Source organism: Simochromis diagramma, unplaced genomic scaffold, assembly GCF_900408965.1.
Source record: "Simochromis diagramma unplaced genomic scaffold, fSimDia1.1 OVJJ01000320.1, whole genome shotgun sequence".
Taxonomy (NCBI): domain Eukaryota; kingdom Metazoa; phylum Chordata; class Actinopteri; order Cichliformes; family Cichlidae; genus Simochromis; species Simochromis diagramma.
In genome coordinates this window covers 874,656-895,119 of record NW_024386773.1, presented here as the reverse complement: position 1 = coordinate 895,119, position 20,464 = coordinate 874,656, and the positions used below count along the sequence as shown (strand labels likewise).

Here is a 20,464-nt window from a genome sequence, read left to right as displayed (position 1 = left end):
CGCCCCGCCCCCTTGTCCTTTGGAATGTGGAAGTCTTCCATATTTGGGGTTTGGGGCTAGGCGTCTGAAGCACCTGTTTCATTGAGAACGAGAGATTCTTCTTCAACTATTACGCCTTCTTCTTCTTCTTTAAATATTGGTTTAATCGGTATAATGTTTCTAGCTTATATCTCTCAGTTTCTGTCAGCGTTAAAGCCGGGTAAATGCACACTTCTTTTTAATTATTGTTGATCATATATGTGTTAAGTATAAACATAAATATTAATATGCAAACACACATACTAACAATACCAATTATCCTACAACTCAGTGTCTATTCCTATTGTTACACTTTTGCACCGATAATCCTGGCAGCCTCTTGATGTTTATGCTTCAATAGCCTACCTAATGCCTATTATTTATTTTTAAATGATGTTTCAATGACTATAATATTGACTGTACATTGGATTTTATAGGGTTTATTTTTCATAATGAATAAGTTGTTCAAATTAAAAATGATACTGAAGTAAAATACTGTGCAAAACAGTAGTGCAAATGGCATTTTAGTATGTTTCACCAATGTCAACAAATTGGTCTACACAAATTTAAGACATATTAAATTTACATCTGATCTTTAAATCCCATCTCAAAAATATTGTGTTGGAGTTATATCTATAAAAGTGTCTTTTAAAGTCTTTACTACAGGGAGAACTAATCCATCTTATCTCTTCCTAATTATACTATAGTTGCCATGCTTTAAGCAAATTTGAACAAAGAATACATATAAAATTAGCTTTAATTTGTTTTGTTTTGGGGGGTTCAAAATTTGCATTAAACTCTTTTTATTTCTTTCCATCTGTTGCTAATGTAGCTTTAGAGTTTTGCACATGATATAGGAATTCAGTTAAAGATTAAGCATCAACCTATGTAGATAAAAAGCTAATAATTTTTTCTCTCTTTCCTTTCTTGCTATGTTTGATGTTCAATCTTGTCTAAAAAAAGATGTATAGCCAATGTTTGATTATGTTCTGGAATTTTTTTTTACATTGATTTCAAATGTTTCCATTAAATGTCAATAATACACTACAAATGTTTTTGGCCTTTTTAAAAGTGAGTTTAAGTTGACCATCGTCCAAGTAATTGCCTGAGTCCTTCTCCACATCCCATCCAGGGCTTGTCTTTCCCACGACTTGTAAAGGAGGGGTCAAGTAGGGGGGTGGTCTGGTATGAATATATGACTACTAATGAGACAGTCCTCATAAAGAACCTTATAATTTGGATATGAATATGCGACCACAAAGAAGATCTAACAATAACATCACCTAGCAACTCTTATCTGGAGGAATTTCAGAGTCAAGTCTTCTCTGTGAAGCAGCATGTACTTGGAGAGAAGAGCCCCTCAGGCTTAGAGCCATACACAGCCAACGGTCCTCACAAAGACCCCTGTAAAAAAAAATTCAACTGAAGAGTCAGACAATGTCTTGTCCAGCGCTACCCTACACGGCCATTAATCATACAACAGACAAAATGAAAGATACCACTGAAAGAAATAGATTAACAAGTTAAGTGCGGGTTGAGTTACGACTCTCTGACCCTCCTTCAATTGCTTATAAATCAAAGTGTATTTTGGGCTGATAAGAGTAATTCTTTTAGGCTATTTTTACAGCTTACAACAATTAACAGTGAACTTTTTTCACTGTTTTTTCACTTCAAAAAAGTATTCTAAATGTCCCTCCGTTTGGTTTCTCTCCATCTGCAATTTGTTAATGACTCCCCAAACACTTTCTTCATGTCAGTCACTCAACACAAGAGACTTTAGTTTTGCAACTCTCTTTAAGAAAAAAACCCATTTGGTCTGGTTTTCAGTCTCAAAGAGCCAACATCATGCTTAAGATCCACAAGATCTCTCATTTTCAAATCCTCCAACACTCTCTGTTGAGGGTGAACGGCCACTTGAAGCCAACTTCAATCTCAAAAACCTAAGCAGACCTTTTCCTCCTCTCTTTATTGATTTTGATACACACTGAGGTACGCTTAGGTGTTATTTTCAAGTGTGTTAACGCTTAGACTGTGAGAAGTGGCCTCTTGTCAACCAGTTCTCAAAGGTGTCAGAGGTTAATACCCTCTCTAATACAAAAGTATGCAAATGCTTTCATTACAATACAGGCTTCTTTTTAGCCACCGAACAGAGCATGTAACCTTCTGGAGAGTGGACTGCCGCCTCAGATCGCTCAAACACCCTCCCATCACAGGTCCCAGGCTTCTGAGGGTGATGACAACACAAAAGTACTTCACACTGGGGGCTGGGCCTGCATTTTGTGGGTCAGTGAACAACAGTCGTGGCAGCAACACCATGTCATTCAAACCTGGCTCCCCCATACCCTCGCTTTCCTTACACTTTTTGTCGTATCAGCAAACAGAGACGTGGAACACCACTGAAAGCACTGGGGTGTTTTTGTGTAGCACTAACATGAAATGCACCTACTGTTTTCCACCACACTCTCAGTGAGAGCCCCCAAAACCCTTGTTACGAAATGATGAGTTCACACGTTTGTGCATGCATTTTTATGTCTATCACCTAACGGTGAAGGAAGCCCTCTAATCATTTACTTAAATAAAGTAGCAGGACTCTATGCAATTCTGTGAAAAACCAAGCACATCCTTACTGCTTCCATAGGAATTAAGACTAGTAGCAAAGTGCTGCTGATAAATTGCACTTGATTAACTCAAGTCAAGGCAGTTTTCTGGAGCACTGAGGTGTGTGTTAATACACTGCCACGATCTTTCAAAAAGTGGACATCCCAGCAAACTCACTGCCTCTTCTCTGCAAAGTTTGCAAAGTTGCATCTGAACTAACTGCAAGACTTCTGGCTATAATGCACAATGCCAAGTAGGAGAAAACCCAACAAAGCATATCAGTGCAAATACCTCAAACCAGCCGTCAAACACGGCAGTGAACGGATAAGGATTTGGGCTTGTTTTACAGTCACAGGACCTGGGCACATTGCAGTCATTCAGTTGACCGTGAACTCCTCTGTATAGAAAAGTATTCTAGAGTCAAATATGAAGCCATTTGTCTGTCAGCTAAAGCTTGGCCAAAAGTGGATCATGCAACATGACAATAATCCCAACCATAGCAGCAAATCTACAGCTAAATGTCTGAAAAAGAAAAGAATCAGGGTGCTGTGATGGCCCTGTGAAGGTCCGGACATCAACCTTCAGAGAGCTGGGCATAAATAAACGCTCACAAACTGAAACAAGAGAGACTGATAAAATCAAAGTGAAAGTGATTGCTTCAGTATGTGGTCCTACAAGTTAATCTTGGGTGAGTCCTGTGAAAAATCACTTTTTCTTTTAAATAAGTGTAAATACTAATGACCAACAATATGAACTTACATAATAAAGACCATTGTCAGTTTTACATGATTAAATTACTGTTTTGTTTACTTTATTTGCGAGCTGCATTTGTTCCACTGGGTAGTTTAATTTAAAACCACTCTTCATTATTATTTCCTGTGTGTTTGTTGTATTTTTTGGTCTTAATTCATTTTATGACAGAACAGTAAAGCAGACAGGAAGAGAGGGGCAGAGAACACTGGAAATGACATGCAGGAAATGGCCTGGGCCGGAACTGAACCCAGACCCCTGCCGTAGCCTTTCGGCATATGGGTCACCCTCTGGACTGATCTGTACTAGCATCCAATTATTTAAATCTCAACTTGAAATGTAACTAATTACTATTGCTGTAAAGTAAATACTGTACAAAATACCAAATAATTTAAGTGCAGCGAAGTAGAAATACAAAGTAACATAAAATGGAAATATTAAGGTAAATACATTTACAAAATTTGTATTCATTTGCTGCATTATTATAGTCAAAATAACTGGCTATAAATGGAACCAGTAGTTTACTTAAACATGTGGGTTACAGTTTCAGTGAAACGGCTGCTTTTTTTAAGAGGTTGTTGAGATGACTAAATCTGAATCACAGGAAAATCACTTCAGTTTCAGTTACCATTTTATGAGAGACATGTTTGAGATAATCATGCTGCTTTCAAAAGGGTTTCTGTGAGCCTAAAATCCTTTAACTTATCTGATGGAAGACAAATTGCACCATGCGTGTGTTGTGTTTCACAGCTTGAAAAGAACATAAAACAAAAATCATGTACGGACAAATACAGGAGTTATCTCAGCGCCGCACAAGAGCACAAAGTATGTCTCTCTTCACACAAGCAAGGGGCAGGATGTCACTGAAAACTAAATAAAAACCACAAAACCTCATAATCTCACAATAGGTTTTTTTGGGGGGTTGTGTTTTTTAAAAACACCCATTTATCTGTCTTACAAACAGTGAATAGATGCTATGGAAATGTCTTTATTCTTCACTGTCTGTTATCTGAAAAGGTTGTGCATTTTTTTCCCCCCCGATGTCCTCAGTGATTTCCTTTTTAAAGCTCCACATGCCACCACTGGAAATACTGCCTCTCTGAACTGGAATTTGGGGCGGGTGTCTGGTGTCTCTGTGCACTATGTTATGTGCAACATAGCACTTGGAAACAAAAGGAAAGAACACGCTCAGACAAGTTTTGCAATATGAAGAAAAGAAATGTGAGAATGTGGTTAAAACACAGGAGCATTACTCATACATACATAGGTTATGTCTCCTTGTGACTTAGCCCCAATCAATCAGCACTGCCTGCTTCAAAGAGCAGCTGCAGAAAAATCAACACAGAATACGGGCATTTTTTTTTTTTTGCAAGAACAGAAAGTAATACAGTTTGACACATTTTGTCTCACCTTTGAAATATAAAACCGTCTGTAATTAAATTTACCTTTAAAGCTAAACATCAAATAACAAGTCTTAACCAACTTTAAAATTACTCGCCGGAACAACCAGTCATTTAAAAAATATGAGCCTTTGTTCATTGCTCAGTATTAAGTTTCCTTATTAGCATGCAACAGGTTGTGTATTCGGATTTCTCCCAGACTGCGGCTGCTTTAATCCTACATGCCTGAGAGTGAGTTGGGGGATGAGAGCATGACTGAGAGTGAAATCTCCTTCAGTAAAGACCCGTGTTAAATGTAATGGGTGTTGGCAAGGGGGCCTAATAAAGATGACGGCACGCATTCATATGCATCAGTTTGTGTGCTCAGCTTGACAAAGTCTGCCCCGCAGGCTTAACAAAGGGGAGGAAGGAAGCCAGGGGTTGTGGGGAATGTCTGGGGGATGTGGGGTGGCAACAGACACACACACACACACACACAGACACACTCACACACACACACAGACGGTGGCCCTCCAGCTTGCGTCCTGTGGCCTCTCAAGTCGAGGTTATAGCTGTGACAGCTGGCCTAGCACACTCTGCATGGGCTCTTTTTCTTTTGCAACACACTCCCCTCCCCTCCGCACACACACAGTCTGTGACACACACAGACACAGGATGCTCCATCCTGTTGACTGTTTACACTTCACAGTAGCCAGCCAACTTGGGAGGTTTGATCACCGGCATTACAGCTGTTTGTAAGGTAGTAGTGAGGTTATTTGGTTTGTGTGTGCCTCCTGTCATAATCATAATTGTAGGTTTAGGTGGTTCTTTTATTTATTTATTTTTTCTTTTTCTGTAAGCCCTGTTATGTTATTAACTACTAGCTTAATAAAACGTTAAAATCTTCTAAAAGCTGAGGTTGAAAATTATTCCATAACCTTGGGAAAAGTAGTTTAGGAAGATTTTGTGCTGAAACGCTCCAAAACTCCTACTGAACATCTACTGAAGGATGCTGTGGTGAGATTGTTTAACAAGTACTTTGCCTAGAAGTGTCACAATCCATGCAATACAAACACTTCCAGCTAAGTTAGAAAGTAAGATTTTAAATCTGATTCTGAGAGGTTGAGAAGTTAACTAGCTGTTAACTCACACACACATGACCCCGCTGAGTCAAAGCTGCTGAAACAACCACATCTGTTCAGCCAAAATACAAGGGAGGACCAGAAAGGACTACTGGCAGTGTGGTCCACAACAATCAGATCATTATTCAGCCAAAAGGACACCTGCTTTGTCCGAGGTAGGCGTGATGACATGAGACAGCTGAATAATGCAGTGAATGCCATCCAGTTAAAATCTCTTAATTAAATAATTCTATTTTTCTATAGTTTCAGATGAAAGGCAGATTATTTAACCACGTTATTTTTAAGTCTGAGACGAAGTATTTTGAGTTTTCAGAGGGTGAAGGGGAGGACACGAGTAGACCAGCTGTATCGCTCAGACACCAACAGGGGTCGCCCTTGTTACAGCAAAACGCTGCAGAGTGCATCTGCCACCAAGTCATGAGCAACAGACAAGGGACTAAGAACAGCTGATAAAAGTCATATAACACGGTGAGATATTCATCCTCATGCGCTGGGCTCTTGACCCTGAACTGTGGATTCTTTATGAAATCAATATAAGTGCAATAAAGGGCAAACGGGACTGTTTCATTTTATATTTGGCAATATACAATAATTTCAGTAAAATTTTTTACTTCATATATCAAGGACAGGTCATTCTTACCATCAAAGTGAATTACAATCTATAGTGTGAGTTTCTGGCTAGTTAAAATATGGAGGACATAAAACCACCCTGTCCCACATTTGAGAACTCACTAATAAAAAAAAATAAAAAAAAAGTTCATGTTGCAAAAGATAATTAGTGCCAATTTCTGAACGGCATTTAGTTAAATTTTACAATAATGCAAAAAAAAAAAAATTGTAGACTACTTTTTAACGTTAAAGTATTGAAAAATGGGGGGAAAGCAGTTTTCATTCAACTTTCATGCTAGATTGAAACAATATAACATGTTGTTTTGTGGGCGTTAATGTTTAATAGTTTATTTAAGACCGCCTCAGATTTTAAAGTGTGTTATTCTTAAAGAAAAAACTCTAAAACATATATAAAAGTATTTGGTTAAAATTAAAACATGACATTTTCAGGTAAATCAAAGAACCGTTTAATTCCTACTTTACCTCTCCAAGTATAAGCTGGTTTATACAAATCGAGTTTCAGAGTGGTTCTGACCGTGAGTCTGGTCCTTGACACTTGCCATGATGTTTTAATGCCTCCAGTGCGTAAACTCAGTCAACCTTGACTTCAACTCAAGGTTTTCGGGACACTCATTAACAAACCATCCTTACAATTGCATGTTATGACACCCTGCAACACGCTAGTCAACATGGTAATGTTTTCAAACGGCATCATTCAAAAGAACTGCGCAGAGGAAGCTCAAAGTCTTGGGAAACATGTATTTATCATGTTAGCAGCCTGCCTTTGGATTGAGGGGTGTCACGTGACTGGTACAGGAAGAGCGCGCGGTAGTCTTCGCCACCTGGTAGGTTCGTCGTTTCCAGTTGTAACTTTTTAAAGAGTGCGTCTGTTGCGAACATTTCTGCTTTAGTTGCTTCGCGTGTTTTTGTAGCGCCGACACGGCTGTACTTTTACCGAGACGCTTACAGAGCCGTGTGTATTGTGTGTAGGTAGCGGAAGTGAAGTGGGACAGCTAGCAGGTGGACTCGTGGGATAAACATGTTGTCCACCCTTCATGTGACGTCGTGGTTTTTTTTGCTTGTTGTGCCAGGAAGGCGAGCGACTGTGTGGAAAGCAGGCGGCTTCAATACAGCATCTGTGTCTATGTACAGTTTTACAGTTTGTAGCGATGGCTTGTGAATTTCGGATCAAATCCCCGTGGACGTTACACAGCTGGTGGCAGCTGAGCTCTGTCAGCAGCATTTATGTTTACTGGACTAGTTATTGCATTTGCTTTTTCGCCGTTTAAAATGCTCAGGAAAAAATAAGGGGGTGATCTAAAACTCCCCCTGCAGATTGCTGCTGCTGAAAGTGCTCATATGGACCGGGCAGTTTACTAAGTGCACTTGTTTAGCTGCTGCTTAACTCAAAATATCTAATCAGCCAATCCAATATGGCAGCCACTCAGTGCTTTTAAGCGTGTAGGGACGGTCAGGAGGGGCTGGCCTGCTGAGCATCAGAATGGGAGAAGAAAAGTGATTTATGTGACTTTGAAGTTGACATAATTGTTGTTGTTGTTGTGAGCATTTCAGAAACTGGTTTCTTGGTACACTTTTTATTACTCAGGTGGTCTACCTGTGAAATCTTGCTGACCATGTCCGTGTCTTTATGACCACAGTGTACCCATCTTCTGATGACTGTGGGATAACTCACCACATCTCAAAGCTCAAATCATCTCAAGCTGGTTTCCTAAACACCAATAATGAATTCTTTGTACCCAAATACTCCCCACAGTCAACTCAGTGCTAGCAAGGTGTGCGTAATAAAGTGCCAGTGAGTAGAGTTTTGTCTCTACATGCAGTTTAGATGAAAGTCAGACCGCATTTCAATAAGTCCTGCTATACTGAGAGCTCCTTTCTTCTTAAGGCTTGACTGTGACAGATCTCACCACAATGACAGAAAGCGAACACAGGATATCTCTTCAGTGCTTTTTCCAGTCCTCATCAATACTCCTCAGTTGTCAGACAAATCTTTTATTTTGCTGATCGTCAGTGGACTCTGTCTAATGCCGTTTAACTTGGCACCTGGAAAAAGCACTTCATGTCCACGGAATTTCACCAGTGCCTGGAGGGTTTTTGAATATAAGATATGGGATAGTCACTTGATCGTATGTGCACGGTAGAACAGAAGATGCAGTCTTTCCCTGTTTTTCCCCTTTGCTATTTATAAAGAGTTTCACGGATAGATCAGTCAATTTGAAGCATGACTGTGGAAAGGAAGATTGTCTGTGCTGATTTAAAGAGGAAAGAAAATGAAAGTAGCTTTTGACTGACGAGGAACAAAGTGTCACATGTAGGTCAGAGCTACAGAAGAACCCTAAAGAAGCAAAAAATATTAAAAAGCTGCTGATCTGTGAGGGAGGATTACAATATAAACAAAATACTACAAAGAAATAGTACCAACAGTTTTGATGACTGCAGTACTTCTAAAAAAAAAAGTAAAACAAAAAAATCAGCTGCCGCTGAAGCAGCCTGCCTTCACGAGGGTGGCCTTTGCTGTTTGCTTTGCATTGTGCAAACATGCAAGCTGCAGCGATTCCAGATATTGCACTCCGTAATAAAATCAGCCTCTTTCTGCTGGTGTTCAGTTCACTGTGAATAATTTTCACTCTCCGTCATAGTCACATTTTGCGGTGAGAAAACAAAGTTCAACAGATACCTTTAAGAGATTTTCGTGTGCCTGATAGCGGTGTTTTGGATATTAATGAGTGCGGATTGTTTGCCTGTTCTCAGACTGTTCCCCTCTGATTACAGTTTGTGACCCTGTGTTCATCCAGCAGAGCATGGGATCCCCTTTGCTCCCATTAAATGTGTTACTTGCTCAATAAATGTTTGCAGGTCCTTGAAAAATCATCAGTAAGTTATTTGGATTTCCCCAAAACGCCAAGAACAGCTCAGCTCTTGTACTGGAAGCTCAACGCCCCGAGCAAAGTGCAAAAGCTACGCCCCTTATCCACCAGTATCCGGTAATCATTACACTCATGACAGTATCTCTGCCTCTCAAGGGACTTCGGAAAAGCTTAGGACAGAGATTTTGCTAAGTATGTTTTGTTTTGTTTTTTTAGCTCTATTTATATACATTTACCACTGCTACTTGTTGCTTTTTAAAATGGTTGTCTGGCATATTTCTTAGATTTCTGGCATACAAGTTGATGGTTGTGTACTGTATTAAGTGATATGCTTTAAATATTATTTTGCACATGATATTTTGGACAGTCGATATGACCAAAGACAGACATTGCATGTATATTACATCACGAGCGTAATTGCATTAATGTCTCTGTTAATATTTCATTTGACTTTGTAAGCAGAGGAATTTCTTTTATGAAGCGCTCAGAGCTGAAAGTTGATGAACAGAAAATCAATATTCAAATATTCTGATTAACTGTTTGTTTATGCATCAGGTTAGTAAAACTGACCATTTTGGGGGCTTTTCTTGTCAGACGGCACTCTGTATGTCACAAATACACCCACTGGCTGTTAGTTACATCTTCTTAGCACCGGGTCAGATCCTCCTTTGCCTTTAGAGCTGCCTTAATTCTTCATAGCATATATATGGTGCTGTAAAGGTTTTATTGCTCCAGATTTGTTGGCTGCACATCAATGATGTGAATTACCACATCCCAAAGGTGCTCTGCTGGATGAAGAACTTGTCACTGTGGAGTCCATTTGCATACAGTGAATTAATTGTCAATGTTCAAGAAACCAATTGAGCTCTTTGACATAGCACATTAACCTGTTGGAAATAGCCATGAGAAGATGGGTACAATGAGCTTTTAAAAGGATGGACATGGTTAGCAACAATATTCAGGTAGGCTAGGGTGTTTAAAACATGCTTGGTACAAAGTGTGCCAAGAAAATATTCCCCACGGTGGCTGCCACTGTGTGTCACAGCTGACCAGTTATCATACTGTTGCAAGGCTGTCACATAGACACAGACAACTATTCACTCGAACGATTAGGTTATGAAAACAATCTGCAAACTTTGTCTAGCTTTAATATAATCTGCTATTGCATAGTGTTCCTGAGATGAATGCCCTTCTTTCATTGCTGTGTTCATACAGGGGTTTGGACCATTAGGACCGGACAATGTTTTTGACTGTGTTCTTCCTCCTGGTCGCGTTGTGCACCCAGGGAGGAAATGGTAAGGAGGGCGAGGAAGCACAGAGACCTGGCCATGTTTCGGTGGTCATAGTGGGAGGCACGGGTGACCTGGCGAAGAAGTACCTGTGGCAGGGATTCTTCCAGCTGTATATCAACCAAGTCAGTAGTGGAAACACCTTTTCTTTCTATGGCGGGGGACAGTCCCCCACTGAAAAGGCCACACCAGTGCTCTTTGAGATTCTGAAGGCAGTCTCCTGCTCAAAGGATGTTTCTCAGGAGCGCTGTGCTCTGCTGAAAGACCAGTTTCTGCGGCTCGCACAGTATCGCCAACTAAAGTCATTAGAGGACTATCAGGATCTGGCCAAGCACATTGAGCAACAGCTTCAAGAAGAGGGAATGACGGAGGCAGGCAGGCTCTTTTACCTCTCTGTACCAGCTTTTGCATATGCAGATATTGCTGAGAAGATTAATAGTAGTTGCAGGCCAAAAAGTGGGGCTTGGCTGAGGGTGGTGCTTGAAAAACCTTTTGGACATGACTACGGGAGTGCTCAGGTACTGGCATCTCAACTTCGCAGCTCACTGACGGAAGAAGAAATGTACAGAATTGACCACTACTTGGGGAAACAGGTATGGAAGTCCTACACAGTGCATGCCTTCCACCCTTGACTCTTAAATGAATCTGAATCTAAATCCAAACATCTTATGTTTCCTTTTTTTCAAAGGTGGTTTCAAAGATACTTCCTTTTAGAATACAAAACAAAAAATTACTTGATCCCATCTGGAACAAGCACCACATCGAGAGAGTGGAGATTGTACTGAAAGAGACTCTGGATGTTAAAGGTGATTAAAGGGTTTATCAACTCTCTTAATTACTACGGTATTTTGAGACATGGGTAAATCATAGACACTTTTTTTGTTGTTGATTGAATCATGTATTCTTACCCTGTCTTTGTTATTTTCTCCTCAAAAGGTCGCATTGCCTTCTATGACCAGTATGGGGTCATCAGGGATGTGCTACAGAACCACCTGACTGAGGTCATGACACTGTTGACCATGAGGCTTCCCAAGAACGTGAGCAGAAGTGAGGAAGTCCTTGGAAACAAGCTGCAGATCCTTAGTTCCATGCTTCCTTTAGGAAAGAATCAAGCTGTGATCGGTCAGTACCAAACTTACAAAGCAGAAGTTCAGCAGGAGCTGAATAAGACCAAAGATCACGTCAGTCACACTCCAACATTTGCAGGCAAGTACTGAAAGTTTGTCTCCATACATTCTGCTGTAAGTGTGCTGCATTACATCTCCTTCACTGTTTAGATGCTAATATTTACTCGTGTTTCTATTTTTTAGCTGTACTCGCACAGATTGATGACGCACAATATGAAGGCATGCCGATCCTTTTGATCTCAGGGAAGATGCTAGATGAGCGGGTGGGATACGCACGTGTTCTTTTTAAAAATGACATATTTTGTGTTCAAAACCACAATAACGTTCACTGCAAGCCCAAGCAGATAGTTTTCTACTTTGGACATGGCAGCCTTCAATATCCAGCGATTCTTGTTAGTAAGAATTTGTTCAAGCCAGCTCTAGTAGACAGTGAGTGGAAGGAAGTGACGGAGCACAAAGACGTCAACGTTTTTGGATTGCCTATTTCAGACTTCTACATCCAGACTCCAATGGAGCAGAAGGAAGCTTATGCAGAACTTATTTCTCACATCTTTTTGGGACAGAAGAATAGCTTCATTAGTACAGAGAACCTGTTGGCTTCCTGGGACTTATGGACACCGCTGCTCAGCAGTTTAGCCAGCACATTTCCACGCATCTACCCAGGTGGTGCTGATAATGCAGACGTGCTGGACATCCATCTGAAAGGGAAAGACGTTAGCTACAACAATGAGGTGGTGATAATCAGTACTGATCATTTGGGTGGCACATCCACAAATGGTTTCCAAGTGATGCAAGGTAAATTTCGCAGTTCTGAAATGGTGTCTGCATGGGCCGAGCAGCTTGTTGACAAGCTCGCTGCAGATATTCAGGAAGCAGCAGAGGCAGCTATTTATGAGGGTGGTGTTTTCCATCTCGCCCTCTCCGGTGGATCTACTCCCCTTGCTCTGTTTCACAGGTTGGCCGATCACCATTTCACCTTCCCCTGGAGGAACACACATGTTTGGATGGTGGACGAGCGCTGCGTGCTGCCGACGGAACTGGAGTCCAACTTCCGCAACTTGCATGACCATCTACTGCAACATGTGAGAATCCCGTATTACAACATCCACCCCATGCCAGTGCATCTCAACCAGCGCCTATGTGTGGAGGAAGATGGAGGAGCGCTAATGTATGAGAAGCAACTCATTAAATTGGTTAACAGCTCCAGCTTCCACTTTGTACTGCTGGGTGTCGGCTATGATGGCCACACAGCCTCTTTGTTCCCCGGTGGCAAAGCTGATGAACTTGGCGATAGTCTGGTGGCCCTCACTGAGAGCCCCTCCAAGCCACACCAGCGTATGAGCCTCACCTTTAATGTCATTAATCGAGCCCGCAAAGTTGCCCTTTTGGTGATGGGCAAAGGCAAACATGAGCTGATCACCCAGCTGAGCCGCGTGAAGGACAACCCAGACAAATGGCCTGTCACTGGTGTGAAGCCTACTAATGGTAACCTTGTTTGGTACATAGACTATGATGCACTTTTAGGATAAGAATGTAATCTCTACCTTGCAATCAGACAAATGTCTTTGGAGCTGCTTTAATTGGACTGTTGGTTGATGAGAAAGAATATATGAACCAGCACATACAGGAGGACCATATAGGAAAGGTTATTAACTCAAATCACATGTACTGAGCAGAACTGCTAAACTCTTTCAGGCTTCTAATTTATTTCCCTCCAGCGCACCGTTTGAGATCATAACAGTGTATACATAGACCAAACTTGATCAAAATAGGAAATCAGTAGAACATTGTTGAAAACAGCCCTTTGTTGGTGTCCATGTGGTTGTGAAGCAGCGAAGAAGTTTGTGGTTTCTTACATTTAAAGAACTGCTCGTCTTCAGTAAGGCTTGACTAATGGAACAGGAGTTTTCCACAAGGTAAATGTAAGGTGTAAGTGTTTTATAATGTGACGATAGCCCTAACTTTAGAGTTAAGCCTAGTTTATTGCACTGCAATAAATCTGCATCGCAACCATAGTAAGCGGACATAGTTTGCATTGTACGCTGGTGCATTGAACTTCCATTACAAGTGAAACTGAGCCGTTTATGTTGGACTTGGAGCTAATAACCCATATGGAAAAGAAATAGTAAAAACTTATATGATTTACTCATGAAAGTGGCCACTTTCTCATTATTTTCATATATTGCTTTAGTAAGTATCCAAAACATACAAGTTTCATTATATAATTTTTGTATGCTTTTCATACAAGTTTCACACAAGACAGATACAAACTTTATAAGATTTATATATATCTTTTCCATATGGGAAATCTTGATAAATAGTTAGCTTTACAGCACCGCAGGAAGTAGATAAGAGTTCAGAAACGACTCAGTCTATACAGGTGCACCCAAAAAATATTTATGCCCAAAATGCTGACTTTAGGTAATTTGATTACATGTATATTTTCCAAGCATTTGTTACATAATTACTTGATTGGTACACATTTAGTTTATACCAAGCATTAACCTAGCACCTAGCATATTTTCCTTAATGATAAATTATATGAATAAATAAACCTTTTATATATATTTATATATTTTAGTTTCATTTTACTCAAAATTATTTGAGTTTATGAAGGCAAAGAATCACTTTTTTAAAAGTTATGTTTGAGCTTGGGAAACAAGAATAATAGCATGTATCCACTTTCATTAGCACAATAAGCAAGCTATACAATTACAGCCTATTAGATTTTGTTAAATAGAGGAATTATACTGGTGCTAATCAATAATCTGTGTTTACAGAGGATATTACCAAACATACCTGTCACACCTGTTGACAGTGCATGTCAGGCCAAAGGATAGGTTATGGCGTAGGTTTAACACGGTACTATAAACCAGAAATGAGTTAGAAGGGATGCTGAGTGTATGTAATTTGTCATTAATGAAATCATTGGTCCATGTTCTTAAAAGTTTTAACCTCATATGAGTATTTTTTTATGTGTGTGTGTGAAATGCATATGAAGATTTTTGATCATTTAAGTCTAAGTGTGAAGTGAGTGGGAATCTAGAGGAATATATGAAGTTTCCTTTGCAAACTACACAGCGCAGACGATTGTTGTGTTGCTGGAAGACAGTTACAACACACGGATGAATTAAGGTGTTTGTATGTGTGAATTATAACAGATCTCAGGTGAATTTAAAGATATCCAGTTTACTGTATAATCTGCTCTTATTGGATGAATGTTTTATTCTGTGGAGTGGTACTGACATACATACACAATCAGGTGATGTAAAATATGTGTTTTACTAAAGAGATAATCACATTCCCATACTCAGATCACATTTTTCTTCTATTAATGTGACCTGGAGGTGCTTTTGAGTCAAAATGATTCAAAACAACATTAACACATCATCATATTTTTGGTTTCTTTATTGAAGACCATCTTTAAATAAAAGCTCAATTCCACTAAGTGTCAGCAGTGGTGTTGTCTTTGTGCCTCAAGATTAGGAACAAAGTAAGAAAACATGCTAAACACATCCGTCATCTCTTTAACTATATTAGTCTGTTGTGAATATGGTGTTTAACAAATTTAGTAGCACCTGCCATTAAAAACAAGTCAATACAGAAAAAATTTATTTATTTAATAGGCAAACGATTAACTGAATTTACAGTTAATTTCCAAATTTCAGCTGGGAAACTGAATTGTGAGAAGTCAGAAATATATCAATTATTCAAATTAACATTCAGTCTCTATAACAATTTTTTCTCTCCATGAATGAAAGTAAATAACTGCAATTTGGCATCTTCATCAAAAATAATAATTTGCGAAGTTTACTGTTTTTTTTTTTTTTTCCTGCTTTCTTTTAAGCATTAAATGTAAAAATTAACGGATGAATACATATATTTAGCATTAAAATTATTTTGATTAAAGAGCTTGTGCATACTGGTGTGTTAACATTGCAGGAAACATAAAAAAATGATTGTGTTAATTACAGATACCGTTAATTAAGGGCATCAGTGATCTAAGTCTTTCATTGGGCGGTGGTCCAGAAAGAAATTGTTAAACACTGTGGTTGAAGGCAAGTGTAAATCGACATTATACATTATTGTATTTCATATGATGCAACACAGATTTTCTGTTGTAGTAAGCCACAGCAGTTTAGTCTGATTTCCTCTGCATCACTGCATTTTTGAAGTGATTTGATTTCTTCTTCATACTTTTATATCTTTCCTCCTGCTTTATATTTGAGAATTTTACAAAGTGATTTGTATTGAATGGATATGTAACATATGAAATGATGTTTGGGAGTCTGTCAATACAGTTTATAATAAGAAAATTAAAAAGAACTGGAAGTTGCACTTGTCTTTTTTTTTTTTTTAATATGAAAGTAATTCTTACAGTTACTTTATATTAAAACATTTAGATGAGGGGTTCCTGAACACCTTGGCTTTAAATCAACAAATGTAATTTTAGTTTTCATGCTAGAATTTCTTTATTGTAGCTTCAGTAATAAGATAAAAATCCAGTTCAGAATTTACATTCACACCATTGCTTGTAATCATGTCAAATCTACCGTATGAAATATTATTTTTTTAGTAATAAATTGTTACATGAAATACATTTCCTCAGTGCAAAAAGAAAATCAACAGCTGCTTTTCTGAAGTGTGCATTAAAAAATGTGAGCTGGATTAAGTCACTTTCCCTTTTTCTTTCTCCTGGTTTAAAATTACAAGCTGCTGGTGGCAAGGAGCCCTCATGAATTCTTTACATGTGTAGTGTCACATATCATTGTGGGACAGCTGGAGTGTTTTATAACTCATTGTTTCTGCTTGGATCTGTCACAGAGTGCCTGTTGGTTAGCCACAGTCCTCCTCTGACCATGAAAAAACCTGAACGGACAGAAGCAGGTGTTAGTCCTTCGAAATGAAGATTTTATGAATGAATGAATTCTCCAGTGTGCAAGAGAAAGGGAGAGTTGTCTTTCACCTGTACTGATAGCAGAGACCACTGTTAGGACAAGGGACATGTAGTACAGCTCAGGGGTGGTTTTGGCCTGTGAACATACCGTACATAGAAATCATTGACATGCTGCAGGAGTTTTTTTGAGGGGTTGAACTGGCCAATATTGCTTTTTTTTTTCTTACACATGCTGCTGCTGTCAGAGTCAGGATAGTAGTGCACAAACCTTGGCCACATGACAGTAGACCAAACACATGGTAGGCAGCCCACAAGCTCTGATAAACTGGGTCTGTCAGTGTGAATATCACTGCAAAACCTTGAAAAAAAACAATCACTGTTCCTATTAAACCTGTTAGAGTATCTGCTTTGGGACTGCTGAGCTGAGGCGACTTACCTGAAGCCATCAAGGACAGAGCAACTGAGGCTGACAGGTTGTTCAGAAGGGGCTGCCTGCAGTATCTTGAGGATTTGGGCCTTTAACCAAAATAGAAACCATTGTTAACTTCATGTTCCTTCTTGTACGAGTAACCTGCGGGCTGTATGGCATGATGCCATTGCCTGCGTCCCACTTACCTTCCCATCACGTAGAACTGAGGAACCAGAACAATTGTGATGAACAGTGCATTCAGTAGTTGACTGTGAAGGGGGAAGTGATGGAAAATAGATTAAGGTCATAGTAAACAGAAAGTCATTCTGAAATCTTTATGTATGAGAGTACTTACAATCTTAATCTCTGATTCTTTGGTATCCATCTGCTGCTGTGATATGCCATGAAGACCAGCAAGTAAAGAAACATGGATGCTGCACATCCAGACGCGTATGTACTGTAACACTGTCCCTGGCACGTGTTGTATTAAAGTGCCAAACGCCCTTGTTGACCAGAGGAAGGATTGTATTTCATCCTGTCCAAGCCTGCACTTTGGATGCATATTTTTACTCCTTGAACTCAGAACATTTGCCCCAATAAGTTATGCTTAAATTTTTTTAAAAGTTGGTTTTAACATTTTAGACGCTTATAAATTATTTTTGTTATAACTCGCTAACACTCTGAAATTGTATGAGATTTCTTCAGCGCCCTTTCGCCATCACTTTTACCCCCTCACCCACTCCCGGAATGCACAGGCCTGAACTTCTGATACTTGGCTACTGGGTTTAATCGCTTACTGCATTATACTGACTCGTGGCGGCTGCACTGGCACAGAGAAATAAGCAGTGATCGGTAACTTTCTATTCATGAGGTTAGCATCGACCATGTATGGTAGAAACTGGGCGGATACAGGGCTGGATGTGAGGCCGATCCTCTCCACACAAACTACGATTCATAAAGAAACACTGACTCCAGGTGTGCATGTTTACAGATTTAATTACCTCGAGCTTTTTACGCTATTATCACATCTGCGCACAAGTCCTCTTTTAGTACAAAGCCCACGTAAAAGTACGGATAAAACTGAGTATAATAAAATAAAAATAAAAAAACCTTGCGTCGTGTAAGGCTGTTAATCTATTTGGAACAGGATAGTTTCCTCACATTATTTCAAAAGTCTTGCTCCACCCTCCTGCGTATGTGCCCAAATTAACTAGAGCATAAGCAACGCATCACCCTTACCCCACATTTGACACACAATAAAAAGAGCCCACCCAACAACTTCGCATCCTTCCACTCTTGAAATTCTGCTGTTGCGTCTTCCAAAGAGGCCACCTAACATCCAAAATGCCTGCCAACCTCAGTGGGACGTGGAACATGGTCAGCAATGTCAATTTTGAGGGCTACATGGTTGCACTTGGTAAGTTTCACCCTTTTTAAAGCAAATTGGAAGACTGCATGCAGAAAATGAGATGAGTAGAAAACCTCATATTTAGTTGGTTTAGAGTTCTTGAACTTGGGTGTACGCAAAATTTATATATGGCAGGTTATAGTTTATACTCTCTTTGGAGTGTAAACATTTTGTAGAAAGTGTTGTCACTTATCCCTCTCATTTTGACATGCAGGTGTTGATTTTGCAACGCGCAAGATTGCTTCTATGTTGAAGCCTCAGAAAGTGATTAAGCAGGACGGACATTGCTTCACAATTCAGACACTCAGTAGTTTAAGAAACTACGAGTGTTCATTCAAGACCGGAGAGGAGTTCGAGGAGGTAACGAAAGGAATGGACAACCGCACCTGTAAGGTAAAAAATGTTACCAAAATGTAACCTCCAGTTTTAAAGGTCGCTATTAGATTTGTGATCAGTGGTGCAAAACAAAAGCAGCCTCTTTACAAAGTGTAAACTCCATTTATGTTTAAGTATTGGGGAAACTGTGTAGTTTATCATGATTATTATTTTTTATTTTTTTATGTTACTCTAACAGTCTGTGGTCAACTGGGAAAATGAAAAGCTGGTGTGTGTTCAAAAAGGAGAAAAGAGAAACCGAGGGTGGACTCACTGGCTTGAGGGAGATGAGCTTCATCTGGTATGACTCTGAACTTTATGCTGGTGTCCCTGTTAATATTTTAACTTATAACATTCACAATTCTGTGATTGTACAACTGTAACCATACAAATGAAAATGCTGCTCCCTCTGAACACTGATGCCATTCATTGAACTCCTGTTTTTGTTTGTTGTTTGTATTACCCTTTTAAAACTGATCTTCATCAATTACAATTTTTCTTCTTCTTCTTTCAGGAGCTCACTTGTGGGGATCAAGTCTGCAAACAAATTTATAAAAGGACTATGTGATTAAACTCACAAAATGAAGTGCATTGTGTGTTTATTGTCTCGTTAACTGGCATCATAACACAACAAAAACTATATCTTTTCCTTTTTATATTTTAGAATGATGCACAAAACACTTTCCACAATCCTAAAGTGTTTTATACTAAAGCTTTCTTAGGAATTTAAAGCTACCTTTGTAGATATTTATCAAATGAAATGCTAGTCTTTCCACATACAGATTCATTTCATGTTGCCATAATGAAAATGGCAAGCTTTCTCACTTTCTAAAACATGGTGATAACAGATGTTGAGATTAAATTTCTCTGCTTTAAAAAAGCAGTAACAGTAGAGGGAGGTTAAATAACTTTTATAAAAAGATAAAGGAAAGAAGTAGACTTATGAAAGGAATGATTGTTTTATAGTAACGTGGGGGGGGAGGTGTTAACTTTTTGCAACGGTGCCCTTCGGCTTCCAGTATCACAGAACCAAAACATGTCTGCCAGTACAGTAAATACATGATGTTGTTTAGACTTGCTCTCTGATGAAGTGTCCTTGTTGGCACCATGTGACAGACAACACACATGCATCATGTTAGCACTAGACATTTTAAACTAATGCACAGTGTGCACATGCAGCATTTCTCTCTGAGGTTTTGCCCAACAGATCAGCATGACTGTAATACTGTGACCTAAGTTGCAGAAATTAAGCATGATTTATTGCGCACTCATGTGTTTTTTCACACACTGTCAGACTTCTCAAGCTGATTGGCAATTGAAGTACAAGCTGAGGAAAGATCTCATTCAAACCCTGGACTTTGTAAACTATGTACTTCCTTTGACTGCACGATCGTGCACTGTGACTACTCAGGAGGAGGTGGAGAGCTGATCGATTTCTTTCTGGAGGGCGCTGTCCACAGAGAGCACCATCAGTGCTCCAGAAAAGCCTTTTTGATTTTCCTCCTTCTGTGACATGAAAAAAAGAGAGTTGGGGTTATCTTTCATTCTTCTTAATGCATTACAAAATCTCATGAG

The 20,464-nt window shown here is 39.4% G+C and overlaps 3 protein-coding genes across 5 annotated transcripts; 2 read left to right on the top strand and 1 right to left on the bottom strand.

The window, feature by feature from the left end:
* Positions 1-7,217: 7,217 nt before the first annotated feature.
* Positions 7,218-13,592, top strand: h6pd (hexose-6-phosphate dehydrogenase (glucose 1-dehydrogenase)). Of its 2 annotated transcripts, none has more exons than XM_040001591.1 (5): positions 7,218-7,345; positions 10,600-11,266; positions 11,362-11,479; positions 11,610-11,879; positions 11,984-13,592. In XM_040001591.1, exons 2-5 carry the CDS (start codon positions 10,625-10,627, stop codon positions 13,327-13,329), a joined length of 2,376 nt encoding a protein of 791 aa, XP_039857525.1. In that variant the 5' UTR covers positions 7,218-7,345; positions 10,600-10,624; the 3' UTR covers positions 13,330-13,592. The 2 variants fall into 2 exon arrangements, with proteins under 2 accessions (XP_039857525.1, XP_039857514.1); XM_040001580.1 differs by lacking the exon at positions 7,218-7,345 and adding an exon at positions 7,352-9,576.
* Positions 13,593-15,632: 2,040 nt separating this feature from the next.
* On the bottom strand, positions 15,633-18,158 carry LOC120714964. 2 transcript variants are annotated; one of them, XM_040001653.1, is made up of 6 exons: positions 17,462-18,158; positions 17,313-17,375; positions 17,134-17,213; positions 16,925-17,055; positions 16,767-16,833; positions 15,633-16,669 (listed from the first exon to the last, which is right to left on the bottom strand). In XM_040001653.1, exons 1-6 carry the CDS (start codon positions 17,533-17,535, stop codon positions 16,590-16,592), a joined length of 495 nt encoding a protein of 164 aa, XP_039857587.1. In that variant the 5' UTR covers positions 17,536-18,158; the 3' UTR covers positions 15,633-16,589. The 2 variants fall into 2 exon arrangements, with proteins under 2 accessions (XP_039857587.1, XP_039857596.1); XM_040001662.1 differs by lacking the exon at positions 17,313-17,375.
* A 253-nt stretch (positions 18,159-18,411) lies between these two features.
* Positions 18,412-19,475, top strand: rbp7b (retinol binding protein 7b, cellular). The gene is made up of 4 exons (XM_040001675.1): positions 18,412-18,523; positions 18,729-18,907; positions 19,089-19,190; positions 19,404-19,475. The coding sequence occupies exons 1-4, from the start codon at positions 18,451-18,453 to the stop codon at positions 19,455-19,457; spliced, it is 408 nt and encodes a 135-aa protein (XP_039857609.1). The 5' UTR covers positions 18,412-18,450; the 3' UTR covers positions 19,458-19,475.
* Positions 19,476-20,464: the final 989 nt, after the last annotated feature.